This window comes from Nothoprocta perdicaria, unplaced genomic scaffold, assembly GCF_003342845.1.
Source record: "Nothoprocta perdicaria isolate Ctin4 unplaced genomic scaffold, notPer1 scaffold_26, whole genome shotgun sequence".
Lineage (NCBI taxonomy): Eukaryota > Metazoa > Chordata > Aves > Tinamiformes > Tinamidae > Nothoprocta > Nothoprocta perdicaria.
Genome location: NW_020455488.1, coordinates 3,070,483 through 3,084,561, shown reverse-complemented (window position 1 = coordinate 3,084,561; position 14,079 = coordinate 3,070,483). Strand labels below are relative to the sequence as shown.

Below are 14,079 nucleotides of genomic sequence, written 5' to 3'. Positions count from 1 at the left end.
GCTGATGCCAGTCAATTGTTTTCCAGGTGATAGATCTAGTTATGACGGGACAGGCCYCAGCAGGTTTCAGTATTCCAACTTGGTGCTTTCTTGGGTCTAGATGCGACCAGGAGCCAGTGCACACCAGAGTGTCCTGGATCCAAACACTGCCTTGTGGACTCTCAAAGTCATRAACCAAGTACTAGTTCCCCACAGTTTATTCTTCTGGTCAGCTTAAATTCAAGATATTCTTGGGCAGAGAATGAAAACTGATGTCCCAAACTTGTTTCTGTCAGCTGGAGACACTCCTGAATTCAGGAAAGCTGGTGCAGCGCTTTAGAAAGGGGGATGAGAAGCCCTTGCTGTGTCTTTCTGAAGTAGGAGGTACTCCTACTGAGTTGTGATGATGTGCTTTAACTTAACCTCTGTTGGGGAAATAAAACAGGTGTCACTGTGTAAGAATCCTCATGTTGGTCTTGCAAAGCAGAAACTATCTCTCTCTTCTGCTGAAATGAAAAGAATTTTGTCATTTGTCACAATTTTGTCACAACTAGCATAGCCCATCTCAAATGGAGTTTCTGGGAACATCCCTAGTACCCGTTATTTTGAAGGCTCCTTAAGGAGGAACGTGCTGGAGGAAGGCTGTATTCACTAGTGTTTCGTTTGAAGTGGAGCGCTGTTATAGTGTTATTGTCTCATGTTCCAATTCAGCCTCCAGTGCTCCTATTAATTGGAACAATAGCTTACTCTTTTTGATATTTTTTATTTAAAGCCCTAGTTCATTAAGTGCCTTTTTTTTCTGATGAGGAATTAAAGCCTCCCACCAAGATCAATGGCTTTTTAATGGAATTCCATCATGACTATGATACTTTTTTAATGTGGCAAAGAAGAAAGCATGAAAGACAAGCCTGTGCAAATATTGGCATTTGTTTTTTCTCTGTGCTAATCCAAGGTGCTGATACAATGTCTTGGATGGTGTCTTAGGTAGGTAGGTGATTCAAAGTTTAAAGCTTGTGCTTTAAATCCAACTGAAGAGGATTTTGTGCCCCTTGAATCTTTCTGAAATGCAGTAGACAGTAGGGATTGCTATAATTTTGCAATCCTTCCAATAGCCTTTAGAGATTTTCAGTGACTGCTGAAGCACTAAGGTGACAATTTTCCAGAATTTACTTAAATTAGCATCAACCTACATGTCATCTGTTTTTTGACTATRCAGATGCAATGCAGTGTTAGTTCAGCATCACACATTTGAAAAGGGAGCGGCTCCCTGTCCAGAGGAACCTAAAGCAGGATTGAGATGACACAGATGAGTGCCATCTTGCTGAAGTTAAATAAACTTTAATAATTATTTTAAAATATATTACATTTAGGAACCATAGAACATTAAGTGATGAGTAGCTAAGATTTTTTTTGGTGGAACTTAAGTTTGCAAGATGTCTTTTTGGAGTGGGACTGTGTGTAGTGCATAAAAGGCATTGCTCAGCACAGACAGCAAAACTTGCTGTAGGAGCGTTGATGGTCCTCAGGCARTTGTCCTGAGTTGAGCTGTGTGATCCCATGGTTACATAGTTGTCTGTGACTATCTAGTTGGCCTAAAGTTAGCCCAAGTATACCTGTTACATAAGGTGTTAACATGGTTTTCCTTAAGTGTCACAGGTGGAATAATATGGAGGATTTACAGATCGTGTGTGCCCCGGATTGAAACAAGACATGATTGCTATAGGTGGCAAGCTAGATTATGGCACCTCATGGTGATAACATTGTCATGTGTCATGACATGGTCATGTCACACCTTTGCTTTTGTTACTTAGAGCTCTTCTTGAAACACGGATTGAACCCAAGAGGCGAACAGGTAACAAATTAAATGACATTTCCTCATTACCACCCACCTGGGCTGCATTGCCCAAGTACTTAGAGGCACTGTCACTACCTGGAATATTCGTGGGTTCAGCTCTTAATCTCTGAACTCTCTGTACACAATGGAACTTTTCAGAGTAGCAAAGCCAAGCTTAATTACACAGCGAGACATGCTGGTCGGGTCTTGTCCTTAGGGTCATGCAGTTGGAAAGCACAAAAACTGCTGTAGGGGGTTCACAGAGATTTTTTCTCCCTTTCTAAGATATAGTCACATCAGGCATGAGCATTTTCGGCTATAATTTATTGTTTCTTCCATATTGATCAGAAGAATAGTCTTTTTTTTTTTTTTTCCTGTAGTTAGATTAAACAAATCAGTCATTTCACTGAAGTTTCCCAGTGAAAGATTGTTGTAAGCAAGACCAGATACGTTCCCTTTACAAGTGTGTGGTTTGAAAGAAAGGAAAGGAAAAAAAAAATTAAAAGGACAAGGAAGGTTGAAAAACAGCTTACAGTTTGCTTTGGGCTAATTAGATCCTATCAGCAAAAAGACAAAAATTTCTTTCTTTTGCGTGATGCCGTGGTGAAAGTTGACCTAGTGTTTGTGGAAGCGTGTTGCATGCTGCTTTTCAGTTAAAACTTCAGGGTTTAAATTAACAGACTTTATAAAAAGCCTGCTGTGAAGGTGTGTGGAGCACTGACTTTCAGAGCACACACATGTATATTATTTAAATCCTGGGAACAGAGCAATTACAGGGTATTTGTCATTCATCCCTGATGCTGTTTCAGAATGTTGTTAATARGAACTTGTCTTGATTTCTTTCTGACTTTAGTGGAGGCAAGAAATAAGACCCCAGGGGGAAAATCTCTCTACCCTTTCGTAATGCAATGAAATACTTGAACACTGAAGTCAGTAAAGCATGACTATCTCTCAATATTAGATGTTTAGCCATAGTGTTATCCTTGGCTTCAGCATCTTTCAGCAAACTGGGGACAAACCAGTGTCTTGAAACATCAGATGCCTACGGACTGATGGATTAAGAAGGAAAACATCTTGCCTTCGGCTCGGTTATTGGTGTTGTCTTGAGCTCTCTGTCTTCAGAAGACAGGAACCTTTTCGATAGATCCAGACCTGCCTGAAGGGATGCCCCCGTCTCTTCGATAGAAGCAACAAATCTCTGGTGTTAAAAAAAGAAAAAAAAAAAGATATTTCTAATGGTGACATACGGCCTGAATGCGGCCCTGCCAGGGCGGCAGTCCCCACCATTGCCCCATCCAGTTCTGAGCAGATCACAGACTGGCTTCATTCACTCCCATTTAGGTCTCCTTCTCAGGCTATCTTTTGCAGATCAGGTGTTGAAGAAGTCCTTGACAGATCTCAGCCCTTACCGTAAATTCATGCTACTTTAATACCTAATATTTTCCTGAGGCATTTGCTTTCAAAGCAATTAGACATCTGTCTTCACCTCCAGTAGATTTCAAGCTTTCATATCAGTATCCTAAGGTGGAAATAGCATTCCAGTTGAAAAATCATAGTTTGGTCTTATGGTTGGAGTTTTTCTGTGAGTAAATCTTCTTTAAGCTGATGAATGCAGCTGCTGCCTCGAGAATTTGTGAGTTTATTTCCTTCTGGATATCCCCACTGGCTTGCATGCTACTGCCAAGGAATGTGAATGGAGGCATTTTTTTGTATTCTTTTTGCCTTTTTGAGCAGTGTTTGAACTGGGAACTACTAGGATTCTCATCAGGTTCACTTTTCATAACTCCTTTCATTAACCCTTCTTTTATACAGTATTGAGCAATTCTTAGATCTTTGCATGTTGATTTCCTGTTGACAATGGCTGTATTATGAGGAAATCTGAATCCTTTAGTTCCTTGTGGTTAAGCCGTGTAGTTTGCATATGCCTTTTTTCGATAGTGGTGTCACTGGCAGTGCTTAATAGGGAAAAAAGTTTGGTCAGTGCTTGTGAAGGCTTCTCAGAACTGCAGAGTACTTCTYTAAATAGCAGCGTAACAGCTCAGTACTCCTCCAAAAAATCCACTGTCCTTTAGCAGTATTTTAAATACAACCAGAGSAATTTCCCAGTGCAGCAGTGAAGCCTCTCGGCCTTCTGCACCGTGCCAGGGTACCTGTCGACACTGGATAGGAGTTGGAGCAGTAAAGATGCTWTCAGCCCCCACATGCAGCTGTGAGCAGTTTGCTCTCTCCTTCAGTTGTTCCTCTGTTTTCAGGAAGGCTTCAGCAGCTTTTCCTACTGCAGTTCCTGCATCCMAGCCCAAGCAACCTTTATCAGAAGACCCAGAGTGAATTTAGTCTTGCAGATTGTTCTGTGGGTGTATTTACTTSCTGCTCTGTGGGTGCACTTACTTCCTCTGTAAATATTTGGGAACAGAGAGGCTGCAGCAAATTCATTCAGCTGGCCAGAGTAGGAGAAAATATATTTATGGGGATCTGCTGTTCAGTTGGAGTCTGACTGTTGTGCTTATTTTAATGATGTCCTCTCTTCTTGGTGTAGTAGGAGTAACAATTCCTTCTTTGTATGTATTTTGTATCTATTCCTATTTCCTATTGAAATTCCTAGGCAAATAGACTATCCAAGTACCGAGTTGAAAATTTTGTCTTAAAATAAGCCAGATGTGCAACCTTCCCTTTGCTGCCAAGCCCAAAAGAGTTCAAGAAAGATGTTAAAATCTGTCTTCCTGGCTGTGAAAAACTAATTGCATTGCATAGGTGATGATCCCAGTCTCCCAGGAGGAGGAATAAAACTGCTTTGGGCAAAAACTCTGCTGTTATTTGTCWAAGGATTGAAGTTGGCAGTGTCTGTGGAAAAAGTTTCATTGCTTGCCCTCCTTGCTGGTTAACAAATGCAGACACAGAAACACAGACATAGGTGGGTGAGTGTTTGTACATCAGTATCTGAAAACCTTATTCAGGGAATGTCAAAAGGCCAGAGACAAAAGTTTCAGACCGACTGTGTTACAATCGTGTCAAGGGGCCCCGTGGCCCTGGGTAAGTTTCTTTATGCTTGTGCAATACAACTATTCTGTACGAAAGACGGACATATAATTCACTCCCTTTGCCRAGAGTTTTGTGAGGATTAAGGTTARTAAAGCGCTCTGAGGACCAGCAGTGCCATTGAAATCCTGGGGATTAGAGGTTGCATTTGGCTGGTAAAGAGGAAGGACCTCATAGTTGAATTTATAACAACAAAAGTTCATTAGCTTTATCTCCAAATGACGTGGTCGTGCCTGACTGGCGTTCATGCTCGTAGAAGTTGCTGGAGGTGCCTGATGCTGGGAAGCAGCAGAGGGGCAGCCCTGACTAATGAAATTCTTGCATTTGCCACAGAAAGTGAAGTTACAGGAAGGAGGGTTAAATGAGGAACTTCAAGGATTGTTTTTTGGAATAGTTGATTGTACAGCACACAAGCAGAGGACTAGTTCAGCTGAGTCGTAAATACTGTAATCATTCCTGAAGTGACCAAATCATGATGTAAATTCAATACCTGAATGCCTAAGTGCAAAGAAACGTAAACTAATGTGTTTGACACTAAATTGAAATAAGGGGGATGAAAAAATAACCATTTTAAAAAATTGTAGAATTCCAAAATGCATTTCAAACCTTTAATTTTGCATTACTTTTACCTTCAAAATACTTCATAAGAAGATCTTGGAGGGGCTATGCAGTTGGAAACACAGAGCTCAGCACATCAGCGTGGCCTAATGGCAGARTCCAGCAGGGCATCTGAGTCGGAGACTGTTCAGAATAGGGAAATTTAATCCTAGGGAAATATGTTGGAGGAAAGAATAGGAATAAAGAGCAGGAGTATAAGGAAGAATTTAAAAAGAAAAAGAAATAACAAATTGTTGAGTTTACCAAAGAGGAGAGCAGTTTGATAAACTGTTACTAGTATCAACAACTAAAGAAGATAATTACATTATTAGGAATCTGTGTTATCTTTGACAACAGGCTTCAGCGATCTTACAGGGATCTTACAGCTCCTCTTAGCCAGAAATAGAGGTGCACTGGGTGATTGAAGCAGGGCTGCACCAGCTCTGTTTGATGTGGTCCTGTTCATCTCAACCAGTTTCCATCAGGCCTTTCACTGACCCGCACAGGAAGGAAAAGCTGCTTGTGCTCCAGTTCAGAACAAGGCCAGTCTTCTTGTGTCTGATWTTATTTGAGAAGCAGCAAGGGTTTCTTGTGCTATTTCCCAAACAAAATGACCCCAGTTTTGCTGGGCTCTCCTCCTAGACGGAAGAGGAGGAAGAGATAGAGAATTAGGTATGTCCATACRTTCTTTTGACCCAGCTCTTGGTTTTGCATACCTGTAGTCTGTGCTTGGACTTCAGTCTTGGGGCTGATGTCAGCAGAGCAGCCCAAGCTTAAAACAGAGGCTATTCCATCACTTGTATCTCATCCTGTGAGCTATGTGYGTAACCTCACTGTGCCTGCACTTGGCCCGTGTAGAGCTGGTGCTTTTGGGAGTTCCTGTGGGTTCAGAGCAGCAGAGCTCTTCCATCTCTCTCCATTCAGTCTGTCAAGACACTTCACAAGTCCTTCTCAGGATCTGAACGGCTTCCAGCCTCCGTGGTGCTTGTCTTTGGAGCCCCTTAAGTGTTTGGATAACTCTTTTTAATAACCCACCGCTCCAAGGCGATAGTGTTTCGCTAGAAGGACCTCCTGCGTTGCATTGACCTTGTTCAGAAACAACAGAGGACAGAAATCAGGATGTTTTCAGTACCATCCTAAGTGTATATCTTGTGTTTTTCTCCCCATCTCCTCCTCTCCCCCATCGTTTGCTTGTGTGTGGCTCTAGCAGAAATAGGAACCTTACCAAAGTCCTGCAACCCATTGTTTCTTTATTTTAAATACAAGGYTATTTTATTAACTCCAGCTGGTGCACCTCACTGTGCTCAGTGTGTTTGCTTTATTAAAATTGAACAGCRTGCAAGTAGGACATTGTAAATCACAAGTGACTGGGCCAGAGGAAGAGGGAGGGAGAGGCAGGGACTCCAACTGTACGACAACAAGGAAAGCATATAAACAGGCTGGGCCTCCTGGCAAATAGAAGCCAAAACTCATGGAATACAGTTTGCAATTGCTCCCAGGAGGACTGATGAGTGCCAGACAGTTAGCAGGGATAGATGAGGCTGAATACTTGAATACCTGATGTTTCCTCCTCGATGCTAGAAGAGAGCTTCTCTAGAGGTCTAGGCGTGCAGTAGGAGCTACCTGCCTGTGCTGTAAGCCTTGGTTTTGTCTTCTTGCAGTGGTCATCTTGCCTTGTAAGAAGCCTTGGTAGACTGACCATGTCCTAGAGAGGGCTTTCAAATCAAGGCAACCAGTTCTCTTGGGTCTCTCATGGAGAGGGAGCTGCATGTGCTAAGTGTAGTATTTGGCAGTATCTGTTTTCCAGCTTTGCCTCTTTGTGGCTGGTGGAGGGAACTGCACCCCTGGCTGCTCCCTGTCACGGGTGAGACAGTCGATGTAGATGGACTCCCAAGGATGAAATGAGTCCAGACAGAAAGGCAGCAGCTCCCGGTCCTGTCCTGGAACAGCTCCTCTGCTCATGGAAACCCTCATGGTCAAATACAACAGCTGCAGGAAGGGTCCCTGTCTCTCCATTGTGGAGTCCCAACACCATAGATAGTTGCCAGTCTTCTTCAGCCCTGCAGGGAATTTTACGGTGTACTCGTGTATATGATTTTTGAAACTGCTCTGCCTGGACCGTGTCTCAGTCCCTTCTCTCCTCCAGTGCTCCTCAACATGCGGGAAAGGCCTCCAGTCACGCGTGGTCCAGTGTATGCACAAAGTCACAGGGCGCCACGGCAGCGAGTGCCCCATCCTGTCCAAGCCAGCGGCCTACAGGCAGTGTCACCAGGAGGTCTGCAACGAGAAGATAAATGTCAACACAATTACCTCGCCCAGACTTGGTGAGTGAGGGGTCTTGGGAGAAGGGGCCACCTGTGACTCTAAGCAGAACACAAGGTATCAAAGCCCAGCGTGGTAATGRTCGGGCTTCAGAGTATTGATCAGGGCCAGAAATGATGAAAGGGCCACCCGGTCAGACTAGAGTAAAGGTCTAGTGTGGATGGGTCCTCTTATCCATCAGTCCCAGCCTCAGCTTTCACAAAGCTGGAGCGCTGACTGGTAGACTTCCAAGCCCAGCAGGAGCAGGCAAATGGGTGATTGACCCAGCAGGAAGAGGGGGAATCTGATGGGCACATCCTTCTCAGTCACAAAGTATATTCTTGCCCTGCTTCCGTTGTGGTGAGTGTAACATGTGAGGCTTTATTCATTATCGGTGCCCTAAGGAAAGTGCGTGACCTTGACAAGTAGAGCATCTATTTTTTTCGGAAAGGTTTGTTCCTTTTTGTTTGCTGCCAYAAGAATGTGGATATGATAAATTAATTTATCCCTGGGAGGTAAGTGAGSATTCAGTCTCTTTCTCTGAGCCCTTTGATTTTCTGCCTGCAGCCTTCATCCCACTCTCCCTGTGCCCGTGGTCATTTTGAGTATGCAATGATAAGCTCTCTATTTCCCAAAACACCTTCACATTGCATTTTAAAAAATGGTGCTAGGTAAGAATGCTTCCCTTAATAGAATATTGTGGGAATCCATGATGTTCCACATCCTATTTGCTCCATTTATAAGAGGATAAACATTTTTTTTTCAAACTTCAGCCTTTCTAACTTAAAAGGTACTTTAACTAGGACTGGCCTTGAGGCTTCTGACCTGATACTCTGYTTTTCTCAAAGTCAATAACATTTTTCACAACTATTTAAAAGAATATGGGGAATTTTCTTGTTGTAAATGCAGTTAAGCTGAGAAGCTTCTAAATTCTTTGTTTAAGAACAGGAGAGGCTATTTCCCAGATGTTTTACCACTAAGGGCATAGTGGAGGAAAAACTTTTCATTTGAGAAGTAAGCTTTTGATATACTGATGAGACAAGAAATCCATCCTAATTCACATTTTTAGGACAAAGCAATAAAAACCTCACGTGTTTAGAAGGCTGAGGAGGTTCAAGTCCTTGCTGAAAGTAATCTGCAAGTAATTTTGGATGCTTTTGTTTTTAAACCAAGTTTAGAATCACCAGGGCCAGAAATAATGATATTTGATAGCAGCAGAAAGATACAGCGCTGAGTGTTTTGCTCTTCCTGCATATAAACAAATTCTCATTGCATTATCTGAACAGAAATTTCCATTCTCTGCAACAGCAACCACATGAAAAAAACAAACTGAAAAAATACACTGAAAAAAAACAGAGTCTACAAAACCTGTGTTGSCTTTTCCCTGCTCCAGAGTGTTTTTCATCAGGGGTAACATTTTCAGAAGTATCTAAGTGTGGAGATCACCTTACCCGATTTTCACATCTCTGCTCAGTGTCTGTCAGTGAAGATACATTCAGGTGGATTTATTCAGCCCCTCAGACATCTGACTCGTGTCCTGGACATGTTTATCTCACTCGCTGCTTGTATGGAGCTTGGACCTCTGGTTTATTCTTCCAAGCACCTACCATTTAAACAAGTGAAACATGTTAGAAGCATAGTCTTATTTGTGGCTCAATGCCTTCTGGTATATGAAGCTGTCCTCTCAAATTCAGGTGAGTTGCAGATGATCTGCCATATCCCATCTGCKGCTGTCTCTGGTAGAGCCCCAGTGCATGTGCAGAGCTGCAGATCTGCTGCTCTCAAAGAGCCATTCCACCACGGGCAGACTGTCAGAAACTGCTCCCCTTGGTCAAGATGACCACTCCATTTGTTCTCAGCTTTTTTTCTTGCAGTCAGATTTTTAAAATTTGCTTCTTGTTTCTTTTTTTTTTTTTTTTCCCTGGACATTGCAACTTCACTGCATCGTATTCTAGCAATCTTTTGCCTTTTGTCCGGTAAAATTCAGTAATATGTGTTCCTACTAGTTTTTCCTGCCATGGTTTGCTTGTGCTTGGCACTGAGACTTCAAGCGCATTACAGTATGTGGGCCTTTCCTGTTTGCATCCATCAGGGATGAGGAACAAGGGCTCAAGATGCTGCTAGGTTGGCACCCTCTAATGTGCTCTTATCAGTCATTTTTTACCATTCTCAGAAACTATAATACTCATTTAGAACTTTTCCCATTTAACAGAGCGTTCATAAAAATGCTACATACAATTTTGAAGTCTTACACTGTAAAAAGCTTTCAGCATATACATGAATTTCTATCAAGTGTACAGTTTTGTTACCCACTACTCTCTTTAGAACTATGTGAGACAGCTAACCATCATATCTCCAGTATTGACAGAAAGCTTGGCTCTTTCTTCCTGGATGTGCAGTGATTTTGATCACCTCTGCAGTGCTGTTCTCTGGCTAATCTCTTAGTTTTTCCTCTCTTTTCTCGTCCCAAGCTGCTCTCACGTACAAGTGTACAGGCGACCAGTGGACAGTGTACTGCCGGGTGATCCGGGAGAAGAATCTGTGCCAAGACATGCGGTGGTATCAGCGCTGCTGCCAGACTTGCAGAGACTTTTATGCAAACAAGATGCAGCAGAAGAGTTAATGAACCTGTGCTACTTCTTAGGGTGTTACAGCTATTTGTATGTAAATCACGAACTAGTAGGTCTGAGTACTGGAACTTAATGAGTTGCTACAACGTGGTGGATTCCAAAGCTTACCTAATAAGACTTGAAACTCTTTCTACAGACTGGATACCAAAGTAATCCATTCATCCACCTTAAAAAAAAAATCACGCAGAAAAGAGTCATCTCAAGGAGCCAATCATTTTATCATGTTTTGACATCCTTACCTTTTTCATTAATGCTTTTTACTTTAATATATTAAATTACCAGCCACTGGATGGCTTGCTACCCTTAAAGAAAGGACAAGAGTTGCAAAGTGATTACATTGACTAAGGTTATGGGTACTTCAGTGAAGGAAGCCTCTGGCAAAATAATTCAGCAAAGGTAGAGACATTGCTTAATCTTTCAGTCTTGGCTTTCATCTGATGTTTTTAATTCCCAACAGTTATCCTGCTGTGGAGTGGGCTTGGAGGGACACATATAAATGAAAGGCTTAATTTAAAGAAGGGATTTGCTGTAAAAGCTTGTGAAAGCTGATAGCAGAGGCTGGACATCTCTGAAATTCATAAAGAAAGCTCAGTGCAATAGTATCCAAAATTCCACATAATGTTTTTAACACAATTAATAGGGACTTGTTCTTATTTCTAATTCAAAAAAAATCTTTCTCATTTTCCCAGAAAAAAAAATACAGTTTCTTTTATTAGGCCTTTTTTTTTCACTGAGCTTAATGAAATGGAAGCTTATTAAYAGCAGTAGACAATTATTTCTAAGCGAAGCCCATGTGCATGAGATGGGAGAAGCCAGAAATCATTTTATCCAGTAGTTCACTGGGGGATTGTTTGGTTTCATCTCTGCTCTCCAGTTTTTAGAAGAAAATCTGATAAGAAGACTGAATGTTACTTTTTAAGAGGACTGTGAAACTGGATAGGGTTGTTACAGAAACAGGACTTGGAAAAGCCTTCCTATGAAGGCTGAACCCGAGAGCAAACAGGTGTTTCCCATCTCTCAGCTCTTGTATCCATCTGAGATTAAATAGCCTTTTGAGTCAAAAGCAGTGATTGATATAAGACATTCAAGGTGAAATCTTGGGCTTGTTGAAGCCAGAAGGCTAAGACTCCTGTTGCCTCCAGCAGAGGTTAGGATTTTGCTCACTGTATTTAAATGCTTCCTATCTCCTTTTTCTGGTGCTATCAGGTTTGGTGCTATCAGAGCACTTACAAAGTGCTACATACACAATATTCTCTTCCATGTATCTGCACTTTAAYCCAAACTCCTCTCTGAGAAGTGAGACTTGAAATGGGAGCTCTACACAGGGCAGAGTTTGCCCCCTACATTAGTCCTACAGATCAGTGTCTATCGTATCTTGCTCTAACATGTATCATTTCCCTTGCCAGGCTCCAAGGCCAGTTGTGCAGTGGTTAAGTTACAGCTCGCTCTTGATGATACAAGCAGAGCCTTTTGCGTGAATCACAGCTTTGTACTCGCTCTAAAACCAGTTGTTGCCATTTTTAGGCTTAAGAGAGGAGCACAGAACACAGCCCTGCTCCTACCCCCTGGGCCAGGCTGCACTGCAGCTCATGCCCATCCTCAAGTTGTCACTGTTGCTGTCATTTCTTCTTTCCAGCATAAGGAAAGATAAAGACTCTCAGTTCCTAACATATTCTGAAAGTAACTTCTTAGTGCAAACCTTTCAATATCCAGAACCTCAGTGGAAAAACTCACTAGCATTTTATTAAGGACTGCATATTTCAAGCACAGAGATCTAACCTTGCACAGCAGACTAATACTGTGTGGGCATCTGTGCTTGCTGGTGCAAATGAGCGTGTGGGCACACAAGTGCTGCTCTGTATGCACAAGGCACATTTGCACACRGCTTTCCTTCAAGTGCCTATCTCAAATAGCTCTCCTTTTCCATATTCCAGATGATTTTCTCCATCAGGGAAATGATTCACACTTGTTTTTTTGTTATACTGGATGCTCTTTTGGCATCCTAAAGTCAGGAGCGGATCTCTTTCTTCAGTTGCTGCCACCCTGTAGCCCAGTGTGGAGGTGGTAGTAGTGGTTGGGTAGTCCCTTAGGAAGCGATCCGTGAAAGTGGTGCTGTCATGGAAGTTTTTGGCAAAACCCCAGTGATACCTGCTTAGACAAATGGCAAATGAGAAAGTGCCGGAGAGATCAGGCACAACCCAGAGAACATATGTGCTTTATATCTGGATTTTCTGGGGTCATTTTCCCTGCTGCGATGCCTTCCTCAAATTTGGAGCTGACTGTGGTTTTCCTTCAACTGGGCAATGTTTGCCCATAAAGTGGCCTGACCAGGTGAAACGCTACCCCTTTGTTGATTATTTTTGGCATTGCTGCCATTTAGATTGGGCTGTTGAAGGGTTTGCCGCCAGGTTTTTGTATTTTCTTGGAAGAAGTGGTGTGTTTATTATTAATGGAAAACATTTTTTCTTTTCAAATAACAGGGATTATTTATTGTTTTTCCTTCTGGTGCTGATCTGGCACTCTCCCTAGGTAATAGGTGGCCACCTAGGATGGTGCTTGGAAGAGGAAAAAATATGAATTCTTATTTTTCCCTAATTATTCACGATTGTCCTCTGTTCAGAACAGGATACTGGGTTAGTTCAACCTGTGGCTTGTCCCAGTACAGAAGGTCCCGGACTTCCAAGGACATTTGGGTCCAAGTTCTGGATCCTGTCTTAGGAGACATGAATTTGTACTTCTGAATGTCTGAGCACTGAAAGGCACCTCACTTGCTCTCACAGACCACAGACTAGCATGCATCAGGCTTTTTTTCTAAATCAGAAACCATCATTAATTAAAAACTGACGGCACGACACAGCTCCATTTTATTACATTCTCTAACTTCATCTAGGGACGACCCTCCCATTTTGTAATGGCCAGAAAAATAGAAAAAAAAAAAAGAAGTTTAATTCAATACTCCTGTACTTCTGTTTTATATCATTTTATAGGAGCTTTTCTATGAATTTACAGCTATACTCTGCCCCGAGTTACCACATACTGGTGAAGAGAAAGCCGTTTGTTTCAGTGTATCTATGACAATACTTCTTTTAGTTGTTGTTTGTAAGAGATTGACACTCCTTTGATTACAGTGGTGATATTTCCATATTGTAAACAATACTCTGTACTGTTACTAACGTACTGTACATTTCTAGTTGCACAATTGTGTTATTGAGTGTAGATTCTCACTATCTCATGTATGGTGCTATTTTTTTGTTGGTGGAGAAGAATCTTAGCAGTTGATTATTGCTTGATATTTTATTATAATACAGGGATATATCCTCCATGGCAATAATATCATGTAAGTTTTTCATTACAGAGTGAAATGTATATATTTTTCCATTAGTTAATTTGCATATGTACTGTATCCATGGTAATTTTCTTTTTGGTGCTGGTTATGAATAGAAAAGATAAAAACAGTCAAACTGAATGGAACCAGTTGTAAATGAAAACCAAAAAAAAAAATGAGAAGAGGATCATTCCATTTTGAAAAGATTGAGTATGTTGAATAATAAATTTATTTTTTCCATAACAACTTTAATAAGGTTTCTGAACTTGAAAATACAAAGCAAACCCAACAACTAGCTGTGAATGCTAAGGAGCGGGAGTGAAGCTGTAAGTAGTACATTACCTACATCTGTCTCGGACTGAGGCTGGGAGTCAGAT

General features: G+C 41.8%; 1 protein-coding gene across 1 annotated transcript in view; it reads left to right on the top strand.

The window, feature by feature from the left end:
• The window catches only part of ADAMTS17 (ADAM metallopeptidase with thrombospondin type 1 motif 17), a 148,025-nt gene extending 136,598 nt beyond the window's left edge, over positions 1-11,427 (top strand). The window contains exons 20-21 of the mRNA XM_026040591.1: positions 7,593-7,770; positions 10,219-11,427. Of these exons, the coding sequence (XP_025896376.1) occupies positions 7,593-7,770; positions 10,219-10,370 (330 nt within the window). The 3' untranslated portion in view covers positions 10,371-11,427. The remainder of the gene's footprint in view (positions 1-7,592; positions 7,771-10,218) is intronic.
• Positions 11,428-14,079: the final 2,652 nt, after the last annotated feature.